Raw genomic sequence first — 27,044 nt, forward strand, 5'->3', positions numbered from 1 at the left:
CGGAGGAAACCCCCGAGGCACGGGGAGAACATGCAAACTCCACACACACAAGGCGGAGGCGGGAATCGAACCCCCAACCTGGAGGTGTGAGGCGAACGTGCTAACCACTAAGCCACCGTGCCCCCCATTATTATTATTAGTAGTAGTAGTAGTATTGTTATTATTATACGTTTTTTTTTAAATACTAGAGGTTTATTAACCTGTGTATTATCAGACCTGATGATGTAAAACACCTGTCATATGAGCGTTTGTCAATTACCTTTTTACTAATTCGTGGAAAAAAACAAAAATAGTTCCTGCAAAGTTCTGAAACATTAGATTTCCCTTCATCATCGAAACCTAATGTCTGTTAACACGGTGTCTCATAAGTCGATATTCTGCCTCTCTGGTTCTCTAAAATCATCATAACGAAAGAAAGACGCACTGGAACTATGTAAGAACTGAGGATCGGGGCGCTCAAGGCCGCCATACGAATTGTTTCACAGTGGGATTACAACAAAACAAGGTTGCCACAGTAACGCCGAAGCTACAGGTCACAAGGGCGTCTTCTTCGCTCTTTTTCTTCCCACCTACCTTTCTTTTCTTTATCTCTCTCTTCTCTACTGTTGCTCTGTCTGTCTAGTGTGTGTTGTAGTGTGCACAAAAAAAAAAATATATATATAGACAGATAGATAGATAGATAGATAGATATAGATCCCTCATTACTTCCAATTACTGTGATTGTTCAGGGTGTCAATGATATCACGGTCCAGCCATTTAGCTCTTTTCGACTCACTGACATTTAGTGGGGGCTCAGGGCATTCCCTCAACTCTCCATCTTAAAAGGAAGTAGCCTACCCTACAGCTAGGGCAATGCTACTGATTAGCACTCTCTCTCTCCATCTCTCTCTCTCTCTCTCTCTCTCTCTCTCTCTCACTCTGACACAAACACGCCAACCCCCATTCGTCCAGCTCTCCTTTTAATGAGTGAAAGACTCACGCGCACACACTTTCATCTCATTCTTTCTAATGCCTTCATCAGCCAAGCAGGAGCCGCATAGGCAATCGCTTCCCACAATCCGTCAGGCCGCTTTTATCTGTGCACTGCTAACAAAACAAGAGGCAGGTAAAGTGAAGGGCTCCTATGAGAGCACTGAACCTTTTCTCTGAAGGTGTGACTTTTGTTCGTGCCGGCGGCGCAGAGCTGGAGGTGGCATGCACACACACACACACACACACACACACACACACACACACACACACACTCACACACACAAACACACACACAATAGGGGCGAAAGAGCCTGGAGACTCTTAATTCAGACAGACACCGCAGGACATCTTTCACATACAGAATTCACACTGTTCTTCATGGCATGTTCCAGAATAGTGGACAGGTAAAAGAGAGATTTCAGGTCAACCACAATATACACACTTCGTTTATATAATTTATTTATTTCTTTTTTATTAAGACGAATTAAGCTCACCTCGTCGGCCATGATGAAGCCCCCTTAAAGAGGAAGCTAAATAAAAGCACTCTGGCGGTGGTGTCAGTTTTAGACATTTGCAAAACACTAATTTTGAGGTGATCGTTTAGGAAACACAGATATGATCAGCAAACAGAGACCTCGAAAGGTCGACATTTTTAGTATTCTCATCCTCAATAGAGACCAGGATCAAATCATTAGTTATTCTCATCCTCAATAGAGACCAGGATCAAATCATTAGTTATTCTCATCCTCAATAGAGACCAGGATCAACTTTTTTATTATTATTATTTATTTTCATCCTCAATAGAGACCAGGATCAATATTTTTTAGTTATTCTCATCCTCAATAAAGACCAGGATCAATGTTCTATATTTATTCTCATCCTCAATAGAGACCAGGATCAATGTTCTATATTTATTCTCATCCTCAATAGAGACCAGGATCAATGTTCTATATTTATTCTCATCCTCAATAGAGACCAGGATCAATGTTCTATATTTATTCTCATCCTCAATAGAGACCAGGATCAAATCATTATTTATTCTCATCCTCAATAGAGACCAGGATCAACATTTTTTAGTTATTCCCATCCTCAATAAAGACCAGGATCCAATCCTTATTTATTCTTATCCTCAATAGAGACCATGGCCAGTAAACTAGGAACAGTATTTTAATAAATGTTGAGTAATTCCAATCCTCAATATAAAGAAGAATCAGCATTTTTAAGCGATTCTTGTCCTCAGTAGAGACCAGAATGAGTATATTAAGCAATCCTCATCCTCAGTAGAGCAGAATCAATACTTCAAACAATTTTCATCCTTAAAGGTGGGGTCTCCGTTGTTTGAGAAATGCTTCAGAAAACTGAGTCGGGACCACAAACAAAACAAAAATCAAAACAAACGTGTAGCCAATGAGCAGAAAGGGGCGGGTCTTGTCAATATGGGCGGAGAGAGTTTGTTACAGTTTTAACATGAAGTCTTGTCTGTTAAAGGTGGGGTCTCCGATTTTTGAGAAATGCTTCAGAAAACTGAGTCGGGCCGAATAATAAACAAAAATCAAAACTAACGTGTAGCCAATGAGCAGAAAGGGGCGTGTCTTGTCAATATGGGCGGAGAGAGTGTTCAGTGCGCATGTGTGACATTAGCAGAAAGCGGTTTTAACATTGACATGGAGGATAAAAACAAAGAAAGAAAGCGAAGAAAGGCTTACGATAAGGTAAGAAGTAGGACGTGTTAATATAGGATCAGCTTTCCAGCGCTGGAGAGAACTGAAGGAGCAGGAAGTTGGTCACATATTCACAGATTGGAGTTTCCTGAGTCAATAACTCCTGAGCTAAACACTGTTACTACACAAATAACACCTCTTTTCTATCGTAGTAATGTAGAGACGCAGCTACAACCGTGTTTTGTGTAGTAACAGTGTTTAGCTCAGGAGTTATTGACTCGGGAAACTCCAATCTGTGAATATGTGACCAACTTTACTTAAGACGCCGAGGCGCTTTTTTACTTCTCGATAGGTGAGTAACGTTGGTTTTGCTTTGTTACACAGAACTAATATATGCCTTTGTCCTTTACATGATTATGCTTGTGTGTCATTTTTGCTTGTTTGTTTATCTGCAATCGTATTGTTCTTCCCTTCAGCTATGATAAAGGGTTACGTATGTACGTGTGGGCGGAGCTATCAATACATGGTTGGGACCTATTTGGGTTAGGGGCGTGTTTGTTTTGGTGATTCTAAATGTCAACATTGGCTTTCAAACAACGGAGACCCCACCTTTAACATAGAGAAAGATCAGCATTGTGAGTTATTCTTATCATCGATATAATCTAGATTCTCAACAGGAAATAGAATCAGCATTTTGATACAGGTCACAGGTCAATTTTTATCCTGATTAATTTTATCCACATCTGCAGTATGAAAATACTTATTGCTTATTTAGATTCACGCTAAGGCAGTAGTCTCTATGGTAACATGTAATAACTAATAATTGCTGATCATTCTATCTAGCACTTCATCAATCTATTACTTCTATCTGTAAAATCATTCATCCTTCAATTAAAATTCATCAGCTTCACTGCCCATTTCAAAGCTGTCTCTACATCAGAACCGAACGGCCCCCCTGAGTCCGCGGCGCTGCGGCCAGCTTAGACGCAGCACGCCAGAATGCCTCTCCAAATCCACCCAGGGACATATCCATAACAACTGTCAGCCCCTGTGACAAATGGCAGGGAAAAAAGAACAAGAGGCAGTAAGCCAATCCGGCGGGGAGAGAAAATAATTAACAACTAACAAAGTTTCTTTCAGTCGGATATTCGATTGTGTCCAATTTAGCCAAATGAGTGAGAGGAAACTAGGCTTGGGGAATGGAGTCCTGTATAAATGCTGATTGTTTTCCCAATTTAAATGACTTCAAAGCTTATATTTGGTTATCAGACAGAATGTTGATTAGCAAATTGTTTTTTGCGTGCGAGGAAAATAATTAGGGGTCAGTGACTGTGACCTATGAAGTGTGCTATAAGGCATTTATTTAAAAAAAAAATAAAATAAAATAAAGAAGACAGAGACAGTCCCTTCTGGAATTAGATGTCTCTCCAGATCTCCTCTCTCGCTCTCTCTCTCTCTCTCTCTCTCTCTCTCTGCCAGGCTCTGCCTCGCTGTACTTATAAATCCTGACAAGGGTGTCAATATGTCAATGCAAATAGGCCGTGTAGCACCCTGCCTGGTGTACTGGGCCCTGCTCCAGCAGTGACAGGGAGACTAGAGCGAGAACCAGAGTGTGTGTGTGTGTGGTGTGTGTGTGTCAGTGAGTAAGTGTGCAAAAAGGAAAGGAAGCTCACTTTCGGTGCAAGCTGTCACTGCACCCTTGGATAAAGCATCCCCAGGTTAGACTAAAAAAATCAGAGAATCCATTGTTGCTGTTTTCTTTCTTCGTGGAAAATGCTTAACGCAACTCCACCTGCTGTCTTTTCTCTCCTAGCAGCTACAGGAACTGCACCAATTGCGGTTTGCTATTAATTTCTAATTAAGAGTGTAGCCTTATGCATTGATATCCAGAGCAGGGTACTAAAGTAGTCCCTCCTGCCCGTTGGCTAGGCAACGTCTTAATTTATTCGTCTCCATGTCTCCTATGCTGTCCCTTCTGCAGCTGGGAGAGAAAGGAGCTAAAGAGGTGATGATACTAGTGTCACACAGCTGAGGTGACTGAGACAGCCGGGTTTCAGGTGCCGGGGGACGGCCGGAGGGGGAGTGGCACAACTCGTCCTCTCATCGCTCCACTGAGAAGAATTCTTTTATGTCAAGAGCTGACGGGTCAGGAGAATTTCGCTACGTGCTTTCAGCTGATTTGCTTTAGGTGGTAGGATTTCTTGTACATATGTGGAGTAAGGAATTAAACACAAAAATATCAAGACACAAAGCTAAGCTGCTCTTACTGCATTGACATGAAATCCTGAAGTATTTCTTATCTCTCATGAAAAAGCAATTAGGGCTGGGCGATATGGCTGAAAACCGTATCACGATATCAGTGTTTCATATCGGTCGATATCGATAATTATTTATATTTTTTATGAGCCATTTAAAATAAGGACCAGGAGAAAAATATATTACGTTTAAACATTTTTATTCCTCTGATAATAATCCCCTCAGTTATTAAGACAGAAATGTCAACAACCAGGAAAACTCAAATAATTAAAATGTAAACATAAGTCTAAATAGAGAAACGACATTGGTCTGACGACGGTCAGACATAATATCCAAAAAACTGCCATACATACTTGTTTACAATTTCCTCGCTCGCTGCGGCTCATTTTCTGCTTATCGGTCGCCGGTTACTGAAGAGGAATCCAGCGGAAAAGCACGAGACAACGATATGGCACAACCAACCATGATACTGTTACATGATTGGCTGTTAGCGTGTCACTCCCTAGGTTGCTAGGTTACCAGAGAGTAAGTACCTTTGTTAATGCAACCAAACTTGCTTCACAACCTGTTTTCTTCCGACGAAGAATAAAAAATATCGAACGTTTTATCGAACACATTTTTTATTGATATCGATCACGTGTCTATCGCGATACATATCGTTATCGTTTTATCGCCCAGCCCTACTGTCAATTAAAAAAACATCATACCTTCTTATCCATTTATAGCTAAATAGACACATTTAATACTGTGGAACCTTCTAGAAACGAGTTCTTCTTATCACTTATTTTTTCGCAGCTATAATCTCTTTTTCCCTCATCGACCGCGTCAGCGCTTCATGTTACCAAGAAACCAAAACTTTTCTGTCTTAAAAAACATTGGAACAAATTAAAGTGCTGACACTGGCGACTCCTTCCAAAAACGTGGCTTTTTGAATAAATTAATACGGAGCGTCCCGTGTTAAGTGGTTACTATAGAAACGTCTCAACATATCAAAACGAGTGTGTTATACAAAACTAACGGGTTCCATGCATCTCTGCATCAGAAGCTCCGCCCACAGTATTTCTCATATCGTTTGTACCGGTTTCAGGGCTCCAACAAGAAAAGGAAAATTTTCATTCAACATAAAAACCGCAAAGTATCACAGACGCAAAATATCCATCGGTTGTTCCCTTAGACTTACAAACGCTTCTGAGGGTCCTTTGATGAAAATGGTTTTCATCAGGTTGAAGCGACATAACAAATGGCTGCCGTTGTCAATTCAAAGCGTGCGTCATCATTTCATGCTGAGAAAGCAGCAAACTCTAACAAAATGCTTGCAAGACTAGGCTGTCATGGAGTTTATCAAGAAGACAGTCGAAAAGGACGGACGACAGAAGCAAACTCATTGCAAGAGCTGTTTCTGAAATGTCACAGTTTTATAAAAGTGACAGGAAGCAAAGCAGCGAGTGCTCAATCATATGACACGCACACAGCGCTGTGGCATTTAGTGTTCTCCTGCAAGCGTGTTGAAGCTCTGACCTGTCCCCAAATGCTGCATCCGAAACTGAGAAGCCATCTGTTTGTTTTTTAGTCACTTATAATCTATTGCAGAATCTATAGCATATTTATTATCATGCTTCGTCGGCTAGTTTTATTTATTATATCGCTTTGTAGAAGCCAACATTCTGTTTTCCTGTTTCAGCTTAGACAAAAATTTATAAAAATTAATGCGGCCTAGGGCTTTCGAGCCACATGCACCAAATTCGGATATGTTGTAGGCCCTGGTCTGAAGTTTGTTGCTATTACTTTTCTAAGCGATCCGAGTACCGGTACTTCCGGTACCGGGTCTCAAAGTGGCCTTTTTTCCCATAGACTCCCATTATAAACTTTGGAGGTTTATAACTTGTCAAGCTTTCGAACTATCTACACCAAACTCGGCCAGCTCCTTTAGGGTGATACTCTGAACAAACTTTTAAATTGGTGTACCGACTGGCCTTTAGGCCCCGCCCCCAAATACGCAAAATCAAAAAACTTTTTACAACATGGACATGTGACATATCAAAACACTCAGAACAATGAGGGGAACTTCCTCACGTGTATTCGGATGATGTCACATGCTCGTCTCCACTTGCCTCCAAATGTTTTGGCACCCTATCTTTCTGTCCACTTGCCTCCAAAAGTAACACTGTCCCTTATGTCCACTCGCCTCCAAAAAGCACCGGCCTTTGCGAATACTTGCCTCATCAAAGCCAACATCAAAGTTTGTCACGTCGAACTTTACAAATCTAGTTATCATGTTGCTATACTATAGGTCGATTCAGAACAGGTCTTCTGCTCCCGGAGCTCTCAGAACACATTCGTACAGCACTAATGAGACCGAATCGGTGCACATGATGAGAAATGTGTGTAATTGCTATTTCTGTATCAGATTTATCCATAGATGTTGTAGAGTAATGTGCTCGATCATAAGAACGGAGTGAGATTAAATGCTTCATTTCCTGGAGATGAGTAGTTGAAACCGTGCCCGGTGTTTCGCTATTGACTGTTCATTGATTATCCCACTGCCGGCAGTTTAGAAGAGAATTGCTGATGCCTGTTACTGCGATGCCATTCTGTATTAATGTTGATGAAGCACAATTACTGTAATAAATCAACACAGGTGACGTTAATACTGACTCCCGCCAGGAAGGATCCCCTGGGGCAAACCTCACGAACGCACATTTGCAGGCAGACACACAAAACTGTTTCCACTTTTCTGCGCACAAAAGAGCATACACATTAACATCAATACAGTCACTAATTATTCGGTCTCTTCTTTTCCCCATAACCCAAACATATTTACCCACTTACCTACACAGGCTACCTGATACAGGAACTAATATTATTCCAATTAAAATGTATTAATGCTAAAATCTTGCCTTGAAGGTCAGATGGAATATATACAATGATCAAAAAATGCAAAGATACACAATGGATCTTATAATAGTGTGCAAGAAAGTAATAGAGCGGAAAAAACGCTTGATAAACTCCTAACGTCAGATATCAGAAAAATGAGTTTAATTGAAAATGGACTTTTGGGCCTTTTTACACCTGGTCACTTCATGCGTTTTCTGTGACCCGTTAGCTATCCGATGGTAAAAAGACCAGGTCTAAATGCCCTCCGAAACGTTTTCTAGACGGATATAAATCCGATGGTACAAACCACTTCAGGAGGTGGTCTGGGACGCATTTCAGATGAAACTGGACAGGTGTAAATGAATGTGGTTGTTCAAGCCACATACGTCAGCGCTATACTCCTCCCAAACGGAAGTACGTCACTCGCAGGTGATCTTTCACCCAGGTTTCTCGTCGGAGCTTAAAATGCGCTGTTGCCGCCAGAGAAAACGCAGCAAACAGTAAACGCTGTTTTTTGTAGCATAACCGTCGTAACGAGTTTTTTTCGTCTTCTTTTTGATTGCGTTCTGAAACCCGCACACACCAAAGTGTGTTCCATTTCAATTAGCCCGAAAACGAGGTAAAATATATTCGCATTTTGGGCGGGAGTAGAAAGATCGGATCGATATCCGATTCGCCGAGACGCATTTATGTGGCCTGATGTAAATGGAACAAATTTTACCAAATCAGATAGCTATCGGATCAGAGAAAACACATGAAGTGACCAGGTGTTAAAAGGCCCATAGTAGTTAAAAAAGGTATCTACATTACAACAAGTCTATATTGAGGCTTACGGGCCTTGCTCAGGGGCCCAGTAGTGGCATCTTGGTGACCCTGGGATTAGAACTCACAACCTTCCTATAAGGTGTCGAACACCTTAACCACTGAGCTACTACTGCCACTGTTAAACTTACGGAAGCCATTCAAGGAACAAGTGCAAGGCCAAGGTAATGTTCTGCCCTACAACCTGGCCGGTAGTGCACGTTACCCTTCGATAGCTCTAATATATTTAGTGTTTCCTTAAACATCCAACGGCATAAAAGGTTACAGCATTCTGTCTGGGGAAAATGCCAGAGCAGTATCTGAGTTTGGCAACATACCCAGTTGCTGTAGCTTAGAGCTCCAGCCAGCGAGTGCAGTTTTCCACCTTGGGCAGGTCTGGAAATAAAATCATCTCTGATTGGTGCCAGTACAAAGACAAGGTCTGGAGTAAAGGGCATTTAATCTATTATTTCAGGCAGCAGAAGTCCACTTAAACTGTAATCCCACACAGAAGGAGATGTTTAGTTCTAATTTCAGCGAAGGAAAAAATTGAACATTATTTTTTTTTGTGCCAGGATGACAAAAAAAGCCACTTTGGCTGTTAGTCCTCCAGCCTGGTGCATTCCGGATCGTGATGAGCCCTGCTGGTGCCGCTCCGTAATGTGCTGCCTCTGTAGCGCTGAATTGCTGTGATACATCACAGCTGTGGCTGCAGCAAAAACAGTGTGGCAAGACAGCCCATTTCTCCTAGTTAACCTCCTTAACTGGATTACCTCCTGCCATCTCGCAATCTCCACAGCGGAACCTCACGCTGGCGTCGGATCCATCAATGCAAGCAGGGTCAAGTACGAGCTAATGGTTAGCAAGCAACAAAAACAAGCCGAGAAACGCTGCATCTATTAATACGAACGGAGTTACAGAACGATTAAAAATTTTGAACAGATTCTTTGAGTCATTTTGTTCCATATACTGTGAAAAAAATATAGAAGAAAAGCTACACAGTTGACAGGCCACCATATGATTGGTAGGGTTAGGAAAATCGGACAGATTCGCAATCTTGGTGTGTCGGATATATTACCAGAGGTGTATGATGTAGAAGGAGGAGAACTGAAGTGGATTGACTCTTGCTTTAGCCTTGATCTAACGTTCTATTTTTTCCTCCATCAGTTGATAGACAATGATCAGTGATGGTGGTAAATGTCAGGGCAGTGACCCTTCGCCTGAGGCGCAGATATGCAATGCAGAAAATGTCCGACAGCACGAACCAATAGAGGACTGTCTCGTATCCTCAGGACAGTACATACAATTACTCTGGACTAATGCCTGCTAGTAACCTGTCAAACAAATGAACGCCATCCTGATGATAAAGCCAGTTTTGGTGATTTCTACATAAATTCAGTCCAATTCATCTCATCAACACAAACTGTAATAACACTGAGGTTTGGATCGTTCTAGCTCAAGTGTTTGTTTTTTTTGCTTCCAAAAAATCCTTAATTTGACACTCTCGCAAGTGATGCAGCAGCCGAAACAGCTTGTGTCTCAGCAGGATCTTTGACCTCTTTGCTGCTTCTCTGTGTTCAAACTCACTCATCTGCCTCAGATGCAAACACAGCGAGCGTCAGGTTTGGGATCAAACTCACAATAACAAATCTACCTCAGTGCCGTGCCTTTGATGCAGCTACAATTCGACCATCGCATCTGATGCAAAGTCAATTTGTATTAAAAAAAAAAACACCCAAAGACAATTATTTGTCCAGCGGAAGGTGCTGCTACCTTGCATGCTTGTTGTCTTTGAAATAGGTGTCAAATGCCCCTTTTCTACCAAAAAGAACCGGGTGCTGGTTCAGAGCTAGCGCTGGTGCTGGTTCAAAGTTGGTTCCACTGGCGAACCTTCTAAGAACCGGTTTGTCTTTCCACCGTCTATAGAGCAACTTTAGAGCAGCAGCGGCAAACACAAACACATCAACAATGGTGGATGTTGCTTTACTGTTAATGCTCATGGCTTTGTGAACCTACATTAACACCCAAACGCGGCGAATCCAACGTGTACGTGCAGCTCCATGTAATCTGTATAAACGGAGGTTGTAATCGAGAAAATACATAACGCTATTTTATCATTAACACAGAAAAAAGTTAGCCTTAGCATGTAGCTAATTACTATCATGTGTGCTGATAATGTATGATATCGTGGTAAAGTAAAAGTGTATTAAACATACACAAGTATACTTAAGGTACATTATCAAATGCATTAACAGTAGCTCCGCCCACAAGCGGTTCTTAAGTCTAGACCAGCAACGTTTTGGTGCTACTTAAGAACCACTGTTCCTGGTTCAGAGCCGGTGCTTTGGCTGTCGAAACAGAAAGAACTGGTTCTAAATTAGGCTCTGGCTCCGAACCAGCACTCGAACTGCCTCGGTGGAAAAGGGGCAAAAGATCATGTCATATACAGTACTGTATATGTATAAGATACAAGATGGCTGCTTTAATTTACATTCTCAGACTACTTTATTTGTGTTGTTATTTGGTATCCCGTGCAGACTTTCTCTCTACGCCCTGTAGCACTGTGTTAGCAGTACATCTGGTAGACTACAAGCCTCCCTGAGCATGAGTTACACAGCAGACTAGAGGGTCTAACACCTCCACACTCTGTTAAATTTAATTTCTCCTGCCTGTGCTGTAACAATTACGAACCAAAGCTAGGGCAAATGTACGATTTTCCACTTAGGCGGCGTATCTGAAGGCTAGCTTGGCTAACTGCGTCTTCTTTTCTCTGAAAGAACGAGAGCCTCAGAGATCCTCGGCTATGACTCGGTCATGTCATGTCCCTTGTTTTTTATAGCCTATGATATACGCTACAGAAAGGAAGAAGTGAGGTCACAAGAGGAAGGAATGTTTATACATACTATATATAGATATAGATAGATATATAGATATAAGCATATACAGTATAAAGGTACAATGGAATAATTAAAGAGAGAAAAAGAAAAAAAAGAATAAGGCTTTGACAGAATTACCTCCCACAGCCATTGCCGTATCATAACCCATGTCACAACCGAGCCTTAACCCATGGCACACACTCCCTGAGATGATATGAGAAAGAACCTGTGGAGGAACCAGTCTTAAATGGAAACCCATCCTCATCTGGGCGACACTACGTTATAAATCACTTCCTTTCTATAACTATACACTGTATAGTCAAATTGTGTAACCAGGATCTTTTGAAAAACTTGTAAATAAATAGATAAATAAACAGATAAATATATGTGCATCAGCACCATTTTTAGTTCGTTACAGTTTTAACATCAAGTCTTGTCTGTTAAAGGTGGGGTCTCCGATTTTTGAGAAATGCTTCAGAAAACTGAGTCGGGCCGAATAATAAACAAAAATCAAAACAAACGTGTAGCCAATGAGCAGAAAGGGGCGTGTCTTGTCAATATGGGCAGAGAGAGTGTTCAGTGCTCATGTGTGACATTAGCAGAAAGCGGTTTTGACATGGAGGATAAAAACAAAGAAAGAAAGAGAAGAAAGACTTACGATAAGGTAAGAAGTAGGACGTGTTAATATAGGATCAGCTTTCCAGCGCTGGAGAGAACTGAAGGAGCAGGAAGTTGGTCACATATTCACAGATTGGAGTTTCCTGAGTCAATAACTCCTGAGCTAAACGCTGTTACTACACAAATAACACCTCTTTTATATCGTAGTAATGTAGAGACGCAGCTACAACCGTGTTTTGTGTAGTAACAGCGTTTAGCTCAGGAGTTATTGATTCGGGAAACTCCAATCTGTGAATATGTGACCAACTTTACTTAAGACGCCGAGGCGCTTTTTTCCTTCTCGATAGGTGAGTAACGTTGGTTTTGTTTTGTTACACAGAACTAATATATGCCTTTGTCCTTTACATGATTATGCTTGTGTGTCATTTTTGCTTGTTTGTTCATCTGCAATCGTATTGTTCTTCCCTTCAGCTATGATAAAGACACATTTCTTCCAAGTAGTTGCCTGGGTTACGTATATACGTGTGGGCGGAGCTATCGATACAGGGGTGGGACCCATTTGGGTTAGGGGCGTGTTTGTTTTGGTGATTTCAAATGTCAACATTGGCTTTCAAAAATCGGAGACCCCCCCTTTAAAGTCATCAGATGCTTAATGATGGAGACCCGAGCATAAAACTGATCGTAGCAACAGCAGTCCGTGATAATGATACGGAGAAAACGAGCAACCTACTTAGTAGTAAGCGATCGAGGGCATCGTGGAAGATTTGATCAGATTCTGTTTATGTTGATTGCTGCCATATGCTGCTAGCAGTGAACTCCTTTAGCTGGGGTTTATGCATCAGATGTCCTGATAGTGTTAAGTAATGTTCAAACACCGATATTTAAAGTTTGATCTGATTAATTGTATTGTAGGAAGTCTCTGTAGTTCCTCCTCTCAAGTATTAATGATTTCCATCATCACGTCCAGACCGTCTTGTTCGTCCATGCGGGTACTGTAGGTCTCACCTGAATTTGAAGAACCGTTTGAAAGCTATAATAACAAAGAAGAATCTGCAGTATTAATCTAGTAAAAAAGTACCATAACAGTCAGTTGACCTGATTCTTAAATATAAAACTAGGCTGAAATAGTAATAGGCTTACACAAGGCCAACGAAGCCATATTAAGCCGAAAAGCTGCCGTGTTTAACAGAAGAGTCTAGGAGCCATCATATCACACCTCACCAGGGTGCTATAGAGTGAGATTCTCAACTCTGAGGAGATAAACCAGTACTGTTGTTTAGTAGCACAGTCTCAAAACAACACAATCAGCTCAGAATCCTGCTTATTAATGTATTTTTTTAAAATCGGAATAGTCACGGTAAGGACGTACGGTACGGTATACGTGCGTCACCGATATCTTTTGTGACGTGTGAATTCATCCGATTTTATCCCGACTGCAGGAGCACCTTGAAGTTAGGAGGCGTTATTGAAAGAATCCGTTTGAATTCTTTTAATATTTTAGTTCTTATGGCAGAAACTAGCTTCACCTCATTTCCAACGAGACACGGTCAAACAAAGACAGTCTGTGGAACATGAATAATCGGTGTGATACTTCCCTGAGGATCCCAGGGAGCTACGAGGGAGCCTGGATTGACAGCCGACTGTTTTCCATGAGGTTGCATGAAGAGTTCAGTTGTGTCAGTGCAGATATCACCAAGGTATTAACCAAGGGAATGCTAGGCTACATCTCAGGTATTTCTTAACATTTCTAAAGTGTTTAAAAAGTTTATAGCTCCTTCGTGGTGCTGCAGAAATGGAAGAATGGCGACAGATTCGAATGCATTGGTAACATAGTTCAGGTGAGTTAACCAAGAGTGTGAGTTCTGATAATGAGATTGTATTCAATGGCATTTCATTTTCATTGCGCTCATAACAACGGACATTGTCTCAAATGTCCTTTGGGGAGAATTAATGTCTTTTGAGTGTTTGGATGATCTCATTGACAATCCCACAGAAAGCAACCAAAACGGCATCAATTGCTAACCACCCTTCTATTCCGGTTGCATCAGCGTTTTTACAAACTGAGTATTTTTTATTTCCTCTGCTAGTGAAATCCCTGCTGTCATGAGTACGGTGCAGTCTGGGTAATGGCTGCTGAATTGCTGTGAGTAACAGTCGGTAATTACAGGTCTGGAGCGTGGCATTCGCTGCATCACCGACTGGTTGATAATAGGCCCTTGATTGAGTAATTGTGGGTTTGAGAACCACGCTGACGGGTGGAGTCTGTAATGATAGCGCAATCGTACGTTCATTCAAGCCCCGATGCTGACTGGTTCACACAAATAGCACCGAAGGAGGTCAGTTAACAACCGCTCAGTACGAAATTGATATAATAACCGCACTCAAAGGTAATGATACTTGAGCTGGGCTCAGCCTGACTCACTACAGTGTTTAGACACATGAAGGCGAAGTTTCTTCCTATAAGCACCTGTAGTTCTACTGAAAATAAACCTCACAGCCATGTCAATAAGACTCACTGGAAGCTCATGCTCATACATACATACATTGTTACTGCTAATATATGATATCTGAGGGCGGTTTTAGTCAATACAGTAGGTGACCGACATTTATCTACACTAATCCTCTAAGGCTAGGAGAAATAGGGCAGTCATGGACACTAGATGGAATTTCTAGTTGACAATCTATCATCTCTCAACCCTCTTCATGGTGATTGATGGCACCAAGGCAGTTTTCAGAAGCTCTTATCCTTGTAATTTGAATGCAAAGGAGCCACACAAGACCCACTAAATGCATGCTGACAGGTCCCTCATTGCTTCCGCAATCCCCTGCTGTCCCCGATAACATGAGGTACACTGCTTACTGATGATCGAATAACCCAAAACAGTTGCGTCTCATCTGACCGTTTATCCTCGTCACACTTCCAAACTGACACTTGCTAGTGCTACTCTCTGAAACCTCGGTCGTGCAACGAGAATACGGCAGCATAGAAATGACTGTTAGTTCTTCGAGGCTGGAGCTGAGCGGTAGCGGTGCTGTGATCGAGGCCAACGGACAAAAGAGTTCACCTGTGGAACGAGAACATGATCCACCATGTGAGAGCAGTGGAGGTGAGGATATAATTGCAAAGGGCGGTGAAATGTGTGAAAAGGACCAGGCCTTCGGCTACTCCTAAAAGAGCAACGCCTCTTGGGGAAAGGCAGAGTGTCGGCTTGCTTGTGTACCGAAACAAACAGGGCAGCGACAACCGTTCATTATGAACAAGTCTCTCATCCCTTCCAGCTCGCTGTCACCAACTTGGTTCTGTTTTTTTTTTTGGTTTTTTTGCAACTCTCTTGCTGACAGATACACTCTGTCTCTGTGTCTCTAATATCTTCATTATTCTGGCAATATTACGAGCCAAGACACCCTGAGGAGCTGTGTACTCTGCAAAATCTTGTGTGTTTCGGTTTAAGGGCTATACCTTTACACAGGACCACAGAGTAGGAGATTTTTTTTTAGATAAACAAAAGAAAATCGGTGTCATTGCATAACAGGGTCACGATTAATCAGACTCTAGTTTTAATCTGCATGCACGTCAGGCATAAAGGTTTAACAGGGTTAAAGGTATTACTGTATCCATTCTGATGTTTTGGAAGGTTGGATTAAACCAGGAGATCCTACAGGAAGCCCATAGGGACATGTGGAAGAAGATGCAAAACTTCATGAGCAGCAATCTGAACTCAGGATCAAATACCTGTATAGAACAGATTTTGAAGGATTTTCTACTTCCATGTAAAACAAAGACTGAGAAATGGAAGCTAATAAGGATAATAAGGATCTTCTGCATAGTGGAAATGGTCCACTAATACACCCCTTTTGAACGCTACAGTAGGTTCTGAGCTTGTATAGACTGACCAACTGACCGAGGAAATTCAAACAGCAATTAATACTTCACACTAGAGGTCTTCACGGGTCCACTTAGATCCGAAAACCCGAGGTCCGACCCGAGACCCGAGCGGGTTCGGGTCTAAAAGTTTCACGTGTGCCTCGGACACGGGTCGGGGATAATAATAGCGGCATCAGGTCTCGGGTATTTTAAAATGAATGTGTTTTTACCGAACGGACCCGAGAAGACCCAAACTACTGTATCTCGTGTGTGTGCATCGACTCGAGTCCTTTTTCAACCTCTCCTTTGTTTGCCAAGACCGCTTGCGACAAGTGGCTGCTGACGTGTGGCTGGCGGTAAGCTAATTTACGTTGAAACAGACCTGTCAATCAATTTTGAATCCACTCTGTAGCGGTTATTTTAGTGTAGAGTTATGCAACATTCGGGTCCAGTCGGGTTAAAAAAAATGCCAACGGGTCGGGTCTAATTTTTTCGGGTTTGTCTCGGGTCGGGTCTTTCTTAAAAAAAAAAATTATGCACGTCGGGTTCGGGTAAAAAGTGATTCGGGTCACTTCGGGTCGGGTACATTTCTTTAGACCCGAGAAGACCTTTAGTTCACACTACCAGACATAAAATGAGCTCATTTACACTTTAATATCCCAGAACTGATTTGCAAGGGTTTCCTGTAGAAAAACATTAGCACAAATTATAATAGAAAGAAAACATTAAAAACAACTTATGAGCCAATACAAGATTCTAAACAGTCATTTAAAGACAAATAGAACAAACGCTTGTTCCAGGTTTTTCACGATCAGGCATCGCTGCGGAGATTACGGTCTCCGCCTTGGTCAGAAAACGATGGTGCATCATGAAGTGAGTGCAGAAAGTCATGAGAATGATGAAGGTGTAGTCTAATGTGCCGTGTTTGTATGGTATAAAAAAAATCAATATCCTTATTTATTCAATATGGATGGATGCTTTTAACCCAAGCAGCATACAATAAATGCATGCATTGTGTACAATTACACTTGAATAAAGCGTAGAACTGAAGCACAGGAACTTCATTGTATATAGTTGCTTAAGGAAGTCTTTATGCATATGACAATAAACCTGAACCTTTTGTCTTAAAGTGAGGCAGAATGTAATCAGATCACAATGTTTTCCTTTAAAAAATGTGTTTTTTGACCTGAAATAAAAAGCGCTTTTTGTTTTTTGACCATTTTTACTGTCAAAGTTCAGTTCATCCGTTCTTTAATGTGCGGATCAAGAAAACGAGTATAAACCAAGTGGTATGTTTATCAAAGGTGGACCAGAAATCATGAATGAGAGATTCAAGCATGCGTGAAAGCTCAGGCACACAGACTCAATGTAGGAAAGTCTAATAACGAAATAACCTCTTGGAGGTACACTGAAGTAAAAGGAGAAATAAAGGCTAGGATTTCATTCCTTCATTCATTCATTCATTCATCTTCTACCGCTTATCCGAACTACCTCGGGTCACGGGGAGCCTGTGCCTATCTCAGGCGTCATCGGGCATCAAGGCAGGATACACCCTGGACGGAGTGCCAACCCATCGCAGGACACACACACACACTCTCATTCACTCACACAATCACACACTACGGACAATTTTCCGGAGATGAAAATCAACCTACCATGCATGTCTTTGGACCGGGGGAGGAAACACAAGGCGGAGGCGGGAATCGAACCCCCAACCCTGGAGGTGAGAGGCGAACGTGCTAACCACTAAGCCACCGTGACCCCCCCCCAGGCCAGGATTTAAAAAAACCAAAATCTGATAAGACGCTAGTTCATGCAAACTAATCAAGAACTAATGCAAAACCAGGGCACAAGATCACAAACAAACACAAACACGAGCATGTGGTTCTTGTTTGGAACTGTGATCTTTAAGAGCTTGTCTAAGCCAATGTTCATCTTCAGTAAGCTGGTTTCTGGAACCAGATGCCAGGAACACTAGGTTTAACAGAGCGATGCGAGTCACGGTGCGTATGGGACGAAATGTAGACTTGCTAATCCTCCAATAACCTACTGTATGTTAGGTGTTTGAAAGGTACGAGGAAACGAGATAACTCCACTGAAACCCACACGGATCCATGAAGAACGTGTGAAACTCCACAGACCATAACAGTATAAACATGTCAGTACTTCAGAAATCGACTTATCCGTCATTTTCAACCTGTATAAAGAAGTGAACGACTTTCTTGCTGTGAGTCTGATCTAAAATGAGTCAGGACTCTGTTGGCTTTCAGTGTGAAACTTACACAGAACTGTATGGGTTAAAGATAACGCCTTCAAGCACTTGGGGTGTCTCAGAGAGCAGAGGTGGGTTTGATATCATCATTTCCTTTGCAGATAGAGAAATTTATTTCTGGAACTTTTCCATAAATATCCTGGAAAATTAGAAATAATTATGAAAAACGACAAATTCTTAAAACCCTGAGTGTCTACGTTCATATGAGCTTCATATTAACTGCTACTGTAGAGTTGGACATGACAAAGACATTCAAAGCTGAACACAGACACGACAAAACAAGCGTAAATTCCGTCAAAATGAACAGCTCAGAGGAAGAGGAAGAGGAAGAGGAAGCCGCCAGTCTCTTTAACGCAAATGGCACCTCTCTGGCCTTAGCAATTCACCCCATCATGACTGAACAAAACCTCTGATTATTCGAAAGAGATCCAGACTCCAACACCTGTGATCTGTTTAGCGCTTGTTCCTGGTGGGAACAGTAATCTTAGCGGCTTTTTGCGCTTCTCTGTTAATAAAATTCGTTCACAGAAATTGATACCGCATAGCAACAAACAGCTTGCGAGCACATCGTGCCTTTGTTTATTTTGTTTACTTTTTTTACCTCCTATTTTTTTTACCACTTTATTTCAAACTGGAGAGTGAAAGAATAATTAAAACGCTTTCTCGTCTTCTTTTCTGACTCGGTTCTCTTCCTGTTCTGTACGTGTAGCGATCTTTACAAATCTTGACGTTCTCCTTCCTTCCGGGTTGTAGCCGCTTCTTCGTGAAAGTTTCTTTTAATAAATAATAAATAGGCCACCACTAAAACATATTTACTTTTGCTTCAAGGAAAACAATAGCTTTCTCTATCAGCAGCTGTTACGGCAAGCTGTTGTCCTCGATAAAACGGCTGTCTCAGACGCTCAGCATTCCTACGCTCGCAAAAATAACCCGTCCCACACCAAAGAGTCCAGCTACGTAATTACGGGTTTTTGTTTTTTAAAGTGTGGTTTCCTTTACCCGTATTTTGGCCGGAAAATAAAAATAGTCTGACTGAAATATCTGGGCGTGTGTACAGCACGTATCTGGGCATGTGGCTGGGAGTATTACGAAGCTTCAAAGCTTCTGCTCTATATCCAGGATGACCCTGAGGGGTTCGAGTTGACGGATAACAGGAAGACACACGACACACGACGCAGCACGTCACACTGGGTTTTCCTGCCACAGTTTGTAAAAGGACTGGAAAACGACGGAGCGAAAGGTTGTCATCACAAGCTTGGTTCTACTGTACCTACTTTACGATCAGCAATAAGATCACGTCAACTCGTGGACCATGTTAGAGATCCAGACGCAGTGATGTGTCTCAACAGACCAGGAAAAAATCACGCCTGAAACACGCCACAGTAGAATTGTACATCTTCATCGGCTGATCCTGATAATTAGATAATTGTACAAATATTCTAATTGTACATGACATACTCTAGTGTCATGCATCATCATCATCATCATCATCATCATTTCATCATTTCTGTTGTCGCCTCGCAGCTCCAGGGTCTTGTGTTGAGTCCTGAGTTTTGTGAGGATTTCTGCATGTCCTAACCTGCGTTCCTCTGATTTCCACCAGGTTCTCTGGATTCCTCCAACCTCCCAAAAAACACACACTCAAGTAAGTAAAGCGGCTACGCGATGTAGTCCCTCGGCGTGAAGGTCTGTGTATGATACTGTACACTGCCATGACTTCTGTGTCACATCTGGATCAAATTTTCCAACCTTTACAAACAAGCCTATTTTTTTGGCTCCGGATCCACTATCAACCTGATAAAGGATAAATCATTTACTAAAGAAAGAGTGAATAAATATGTAATCAAGATAGACAGTGACAGGGGCACTCCAGGGTTGGGGGTTCGATTCCCCCCTACCCCTTGTGTGTGTGGAGTTTGCATGTTCTCCCCGTGCCTCGGGGGTTTTCTCCGGGTACTCCGGTTTCCTCCCCCGGTCCAAAGACATGCATGGTAGGTTGATTGGCATCTCTGGAAAATTGTCCGTAGTGTGTAAGTGCGTGAGTGAATGAGAGTGTGTGTGTGTGCCCTGCGATGGGTTGGCACTCCGTCCATGGTGTATCCTGCCTTGATGCCAAATGCCGCCTGAGATAGGCACAGGCTCCCCGTGACCCGAGGTAGTTCGGATAAGCGGTAGAAAATGAATGAATGAAAAAAAAAAGATAGACAGATAGACAGGGTGAAGTAACAGGCCTAAAAACAGGTGAACGCATTCAACCGGATCATAACGCATAAAAACACACCGTCGTCGCGTAAATGGCGTGTAAATCTGTCGCGGCAACGACTTTCGCCAAACTTTTCACACTCTCAGCGGATGAGCTCTGCGGCTGTCACGGCGAACACACCTGTCGCATTTAAAACACCAATCGAAGCGTGCTAATGAACAAACCCACATCGCACCTGCGACGACAACACCTTCAGAGAAATTATCACTTAATATCACAAGTGTGTAATGTTACACTTTTTTAAAAGTTATTGAAACCAAAAAGTAAAGGAAGAAAGAAAAACGAACGGAAAGTGGATGGAAAAGAGAAAAAAGATACAGAAATATGTGGACGGAACTTAGAACCGGCTTCCTCGTGACGGTGTTATTACTGAAACCATGACATGAGCGTGAGTGTGCTTGTGAACAGTAGTAACACAATTACTAACACAATTTCTTCAATTTTCTTCTGCAGAATGTAGAGAAAAAAATTGTACATCAGGGAGAAATCAGCCAGGACCAGATTTTTGTTAGAAAAAAGCTGAATTTATGCTTAAAGGTTCTAGATACCTAACATAAAAAATAAACGTGTTTGTCTCTCACGCTAGTCGATCAAAAGATGGATTTTCGTTACTTAAAGGTACATTAGATAAGATTCGTCTTTCTTGAGACAGTTTTAACATTTAAAACTAACGTTAACAATTAACAGTTTTAACAGTTTTAACATTTAAGTTTTAACATTTAAAATGATTCCCGCCCATTTTCTCAAAGCTCCGCCTCCAGGATTCTAGCTGGTACGTATAATGTCTATAAAATGACTGACATCCGGTGAAACCAAACATAAACAAGCAATCCGGAAAGCACTAAGCACGACATCACAACTCCATCCAGACGATTTTACTTGACTATTACACCGCATTGAAACTGGAGACTCCTTCCAAAAAAATGTCAAAAACAAATATAATCAATACAGAAAACTTCATAGTAATATTTCGTAGCTGATTTTTGTCTGTTGGTAAAGCTGACTATAGAAGAAAATATCCCTGTATATTAGGGCTGGGCGGTATGACGGTGTATTCCGTTTCCGCGGAATAAAATGTCTACCGTTACAGGTTTTTCTATTCCGTGCATACCGTGAAATTTAAATTAGTGGGCGTGGTTAACCTCACGTGTAGCACGGCTGAATCTGAGAACGATCGAGAAGCGGCACATAAGCGTAGATAAGAAGAAAAACATGGAGAAAGACATGCATGCTGATAAAGAGATCCCACAAACCAATACCGAGCAGGAGGAGGAGCTTGTTGTGAAACGAGGCGCGACATCAGTGGTATGGACGTGGTTCGGGTTTACGAAGGCTGACAAAGAGCAGACAGACGTGATTTGCAAACTGTGTCACACGAATGTAACCGTTAGCCATGCTAGCACGAGTAACTTGTTTTATCATCTAAAAATGAAGCATGTCAAAGAATACAACGAAAGCCAACAGATGCGCTCCGCATCAGGTGTTCCGTCAACATTCATTCATTCATTCACTCACACACTCACACACTACGGACAATTTTCCAGAGATGCCAATCAACCTACCATGCATGTCTTTGAACCGGGGGAGGAAACCGGAGTACCCGGAGGAAACCCCCTAGGCACGGGGAGAACATGCAAACTCCACAGACACAAGGCGGAAGCGGGAATCGAACCCCCAACCCTGGAGGTGTGAGGTGAACGTGCTAACCACTAAGCCACCGTGCCCCCCTGTTCCGTCAACATAATTTGATCTAAAAGTTGAGAGTCTCATTCACTACTAATGCTAAATAAAAGAAAAATGAATAAAATAAGACGAGAAAGCCTATTCTTTATTTTTAAAGTGTTAAAGTGGTATTTAATATATTAAGCACGTTCCTTTTGTTGATTTACCTGAAAAATTATTATTCCGTGATATATACCGCTACCGTGAAATTAAATAACTTATTCCATGAAACAGATTTTTGGTCATCACCCCCACCCCACCCTTACTGTATATTTAAGGTTTTTGATTTCTACAGGCGTTTTACTTGGAATATTGAACTACTGGTATAATCTCTGTTGTGGAGATGTGCATAGAGGAAGGTTTTCACGGAAGGACAAAATGAAAAGATCTTGAAGAAGGTTGATGGAATGTAGTTCCATACGTTTCTAATTTGTGGTTTCTCAAAAAGTTCTACTTCTCCGCTTGGACACCGTGAGGCTATGTTTACAATGCAGTCTTAGACTTAATCTCTTTAAATAATACATTTCAATAAACAGGGTTTGGAACTAATTATTTCATGAGTTTTTTTTTTTTTGTGCGTCCATTAAAAATGTGGATTAGACTGTAAAGTCAATCGGTTATTCCTCGGCTGATCCGTAGGTGTTTCTAGATTTCAGAAACCATGCTAAAGGGCTCCTCAGCTTGTCCACCATTAAAAGTTTTATGTAGAGCTTTTGCACCACATGGTTTTCCTTTCATAAAAGCTCCCAATTAGAAGTGCTTTAGAAGGCTAACCATCCAAAGAACCCATGGCAAAAACCTCTCTTTTACAACACAGTGTCTTTCTCAGTGGGATGTGAGTGTATGTGTGCTGACTGGGTTTAAAAGGCTTTGGGTTTTGTAGAGCGAAATAAAATCCTCATCCTCGGTTTGCAGTTTTGGGAATAGGTTATATGAGATTTGTTGTATTTTTAAGAAATGTGTGGATCCAATTGGGAAAAACTGTAAGTCAAGTGTAAATGGGGCCTTAGACTTGTGAAAATCTCTCATCTCTTCCGCACACACTTGTCAGTTATAGATATGCTGTCTATTCCTTTCTACCCTAGTTTTTTTTATTTTCCATTTCCTCTGTACCTTCTTTTGCCCTTTAAGATTTGGGTTCATCTGTTTAATTGGTGTGCATTATAAAAACTTTTTTAAAATATTGCACATAATTAGTGCTGAGCAGTCAAAGGTCACGTGTTTGGCTCGGACAGTTGTGAGATTTGAACCTTTTGTCATTTATACCGCAAAGCTGTTAAATTCTCGACTCTGATTGGTCGGAAGGTGTTGATTAATTTCCTATAACTGCGTCTCTTATTATAGTTTCGTAGTTCCGCCATAGGAAACAGGACAGGGGAATTACTTAGTATAAGAATTTTTTGCTTATTTTTTTAAAACAAAAAATATATATATATTGTTCCGGCTGCTAAAAGTGATAACAGGAACTAACTTTATGTCTTGTAAGATGTCCTGATTTGTTAATGAAAATAAATATTGAAAAAATCCTGAGGTATAAGAGGAATAAAGCACTTAGGGTCATGCTGTTATGGGAAAATAATGACTTGGGTTTGTATCATTGGTGTTGAGATGTAGTGCTTGTCCTCGGTAAATCTGTGTTTATGTGAAATATGGACTAGAGGTGGAGCAGTGTGTGTGTGTTGGTGTGATGTTGTGCTTGGATCACTGATGCTGATGCTGGTGGTGTCATAACAATGTGTAGAATAACATTGGTGTGTCTCAATATCGTCACAAAACCATCACACTGCTCAATTCATTCCGGCCTCAGCTGCACTCACCAGGCCGTCGCAGTTGCTGATTGCCACCGAGGCTCCTTGTACGTCCGTGATGTCGCCCACGTACATGCAGTCGATGTTTAACGTCTTCGAGCGCGTGCCGCCCGGCGTTTGCCACTCCATCTTGGCTCCGGGAGCCACCAGGCGCGTGTTGGGGCGCAGGCGCATGTGGAACTCCCGGCCGAAGACGGTGACGTTGTAGTAGAGCCTCTCGTCGTCTCCTCGCGGCTCGTCGGGCGTTTCCGCCTCTCTTCGCCAGCGCCTACGGAACTGCCCGCGTGCTGCGCCTGCCGATACCGCGTGCGACAAGAAGCGGCCGTGCGCGTCGCTCAGCACGGGCCTCACCAGTCCATAGTCCCCCAGCACGTGCTGCAGGGAATCTACACACACACGCACACACACACACACGAACTTTAACTTTTGCTTTTTTTATTTTATCATATTCATGATAACAGAAAAGTCATATTGGCGCATGATGAAGCCTGAGCGCGTGAGCTGAATTGTGCATGCATTATATTTATATTCATGCACTGACAGCTACTGGTTGATGCAACTGATCTGGTCTACTAATAAAGTATTTCTAATAAAAAATGCCGGACCTTTGTTGTGTCTTTCGAGTGTGATTTTTTGAGAAACAAAAAAGTAATCTAAGTAATAATAATTGAAGCTTTGACTGGCAGTAGTAATAAGCCCCAGACAAGCCTCAGGTCATAGCACTTTTCATGTTTTCTGACTGCTCAGTTTCCAAACATTGCCACGTGTCCCAGGCTTTCCGCCTCGATCCACCTGCTCCACATGTACGGTTAAACCCGCGACTGCAGCACGCCTGGTTTCGGGGCTTTAAGTAATTCCCACTTTCTCCGATCTGACACTGAATACCGAAGCGCTGAGGTGAGGAGCCACACCTATGAGTAAAAAAAGTGCAGCTTATCTCACTGTATCAGTTCTATATCAGCCTCGCGGATCGCGCGCACGCAGCATTGCTCCAGAAAAACAACAAAAACACGAGCTATAAGAGAAATCAGAGCTCGTACACATCCTCTTGTTTTGACGCGTGTGTGTTAGGAACGTTTCCCTGCACACTCATTTCCATAGCGCTCAGTGCGCAGTGCCATGTGGAGACCTGAGCGCATTAAAGCGCATTAAAGCGCAATGCGCGCAAATCGGCTAAAGTGGAACATAAAAACGAGCCCCGGTGCAAGCAGAAAGCACATTAGTGATGACACAGCATGCAGAAGTAAGGAAAGTCCTCTTGCACCGATGTCTGAGCAAGTTCACATGGAGAAGTAAAGCAATTTATGCGCAGCATGCATGCTGGAGCAGGACTCCACCACCATCACTATTATCATCATCATCATCATCATCACCACCACTATCATCATCATCATCATCAAGATCATCCAGGTGGATGTAAAAGTGCGAAGAGTAGATGGATAAAGAGCGTACCTAGGCTACTGGCGATGTAGAGGCCGTGGGCGGGCAGCAGCAGCGCGGAGATCAAGATCGGAAACGCGGCGGCGGGATTCATGGCAGCTCCGAACTGCGCAGGTGGGAGAGAGACGGAGTTCAGGATCCGGAGGAGGAAAGTTACAGCGGAGAGAGAGAGAGAGAGAGAGAGAGAGAGAGAGAGAGAGAGAGAGAGAGAGAGAGAGAGAGAGCGCAACTTACTGCACGCAGCACCGGAGACGAGGAGAGACTCTACCTCACTCTCTCTCACACACTCTCACACTCACTCTGTTTCTATCACTTTCCCCCCTCTCTCTCTCTCTCTCTCTCTCTCTCTCTCTCTCTCTCTCTCTCTCTCTCTCTCTCTCACTTTCTCCCTTACTCTCTCCTAGTATTTATCTCATTCTCTTTCTTTCCATTTTCGCACATTATCTCTCTCCCCTCTCTCTCTCTCCTTCTTCTTCTTCTTCTTCTTCTTCTTCTTCTTCTCTTCTTCTTCTTCTCTCGTCACAAACCAATCCATCCTACTCATCTGATCCAGCTGGAAAAAAAGTAATGGCACTCTCAGTGTTTGACTCCGTGGCACACAATTAGACCAAGACAGATTTATCCATCTGAAATAAATATCTTCCAGGACTCGTCTTCACCAAGACTCTTTATCTTTCTGAAAGTTTTTTTTATTTTTGTTTTGTGTTGGTGTGGAATGAAGATAAAATCTGCAGGACCTGCACAAACTTTCTTCATTACATCTTACTTCATTTCTTCCTTCATACAGAACTTCAGCCAGAACCAGAGCGCCCCCTGTGATCTCACCTTACAATAGCAAGGACTTTATTTATTTATTAATAATAAATATTGTTATTTATTTATTTTATTTATTTAAAAACAAACAAAAAAACAGACTGGCTTTTTAAGAATTATTGCAGGGTCAATAAAGAAGTAGACCTTGGTACAAACTTTCATTACTGAGGATAGTAGAAGTATCGTAGACTTTGTTCCAAAAAGTACCAAAATGGCAGAAGTGCAAATATTTATTCTCAAATATAATACAAATATTCCAAGTTCCCAATGTTTGTTCATTCTTTACCTACATCATGAGCCTGATCCCGGTCAGGGTTGTGATGGATCCAGAGTCTATCCTATAGGAACACTGAGCATAAGGCAGAAATACACCCTCAGTGGGATGCCAGTTCACTGAGACACAGACAATCTCACAAATACTATAAATGTAACTGTCTTCGTGAATTGAAATGCAATTAGATTAATTAGTTTGCCTTTTTTTTCCTGCAACACATCATTTAAGTGTGTGAAAACTGTTTAAATATGTATCTGCCAACCATTTTATAATTCTGAATTTATCCAAAATGTTTATTTACAGTAAGCAAGTGAGACGACTCAGACATATTGGAAAAATACAGCTTGAAACCAACAGGGACTTTGTATGTGGTAAGACATTTTTCTCTCTCTCTCTCTCTCTCTCTCTCTCATTTTCTACTGCTTATCCGAACTACCTCGGGTCACAGGGAGCCTGTGCCTATCTCAGGCGTCATCGGGCATCAAGGCAGGATACACCCTGGACAGAGTGCCAACCCATCACAGGGCAC

At 42.0% G+C, this 27,044-nt stretch overlaps 1 protein-coding gene across 2 annotated transcripts in view; it reads right to left on the bottom strand.

Moving 5' to 3' along the window:
• The window catches only part of LOC132855952 (A disintegrin and metalloproteinase with thrombospondin motifs 2-like), a 151,597-nt gene extending 125,850 nt beyond the window's left edge, over positions 1-25,747 (bottom strand). The window contains exons 1-3 of one of the 2 annotated variants that reach the window (XM_060885252.1): positions 25,663-25,747; positions 25,441-25,534; positions 23,998-24,374 (exon numbers count right to left, since the gene is read on the bottom strand). In XM_060885252.1, coding sequence (XP_060741235.1) covers positions 23,998-24,374; positions 25,441-25,522 — 459 coding nt within the window. In that variant the 5' untranslated portion in view covers positions 25,523-25,534; positions 25,663-25,747. Of the gene's footprint in view, positions 1-23,997; positions 24,375-25,440; positions 25,614-25,662 lie in introns of those variants that run through there. The other variant, XM_060885253.1, reaches the window with a different exon arrangement.
• Between the last annotated feature and the right edge of the window lie 1,297 nt (positions 25,748-27,044).

Source organism: Tachysurus vachellii, chromosome 13 (assembly GCF_030014155.1).
Source record: "Tachysurus vachellii isolate PV-2020 chromosome 13, HZAU_Pvac_v1, whole genome shotgun sequence".
Lineage (NCBI taxonomy): Eukaryota > Metazoa > Chordata > Actinopteri > Siluriformes > Bagridae > Tachysurus > Tachysurus vachellii.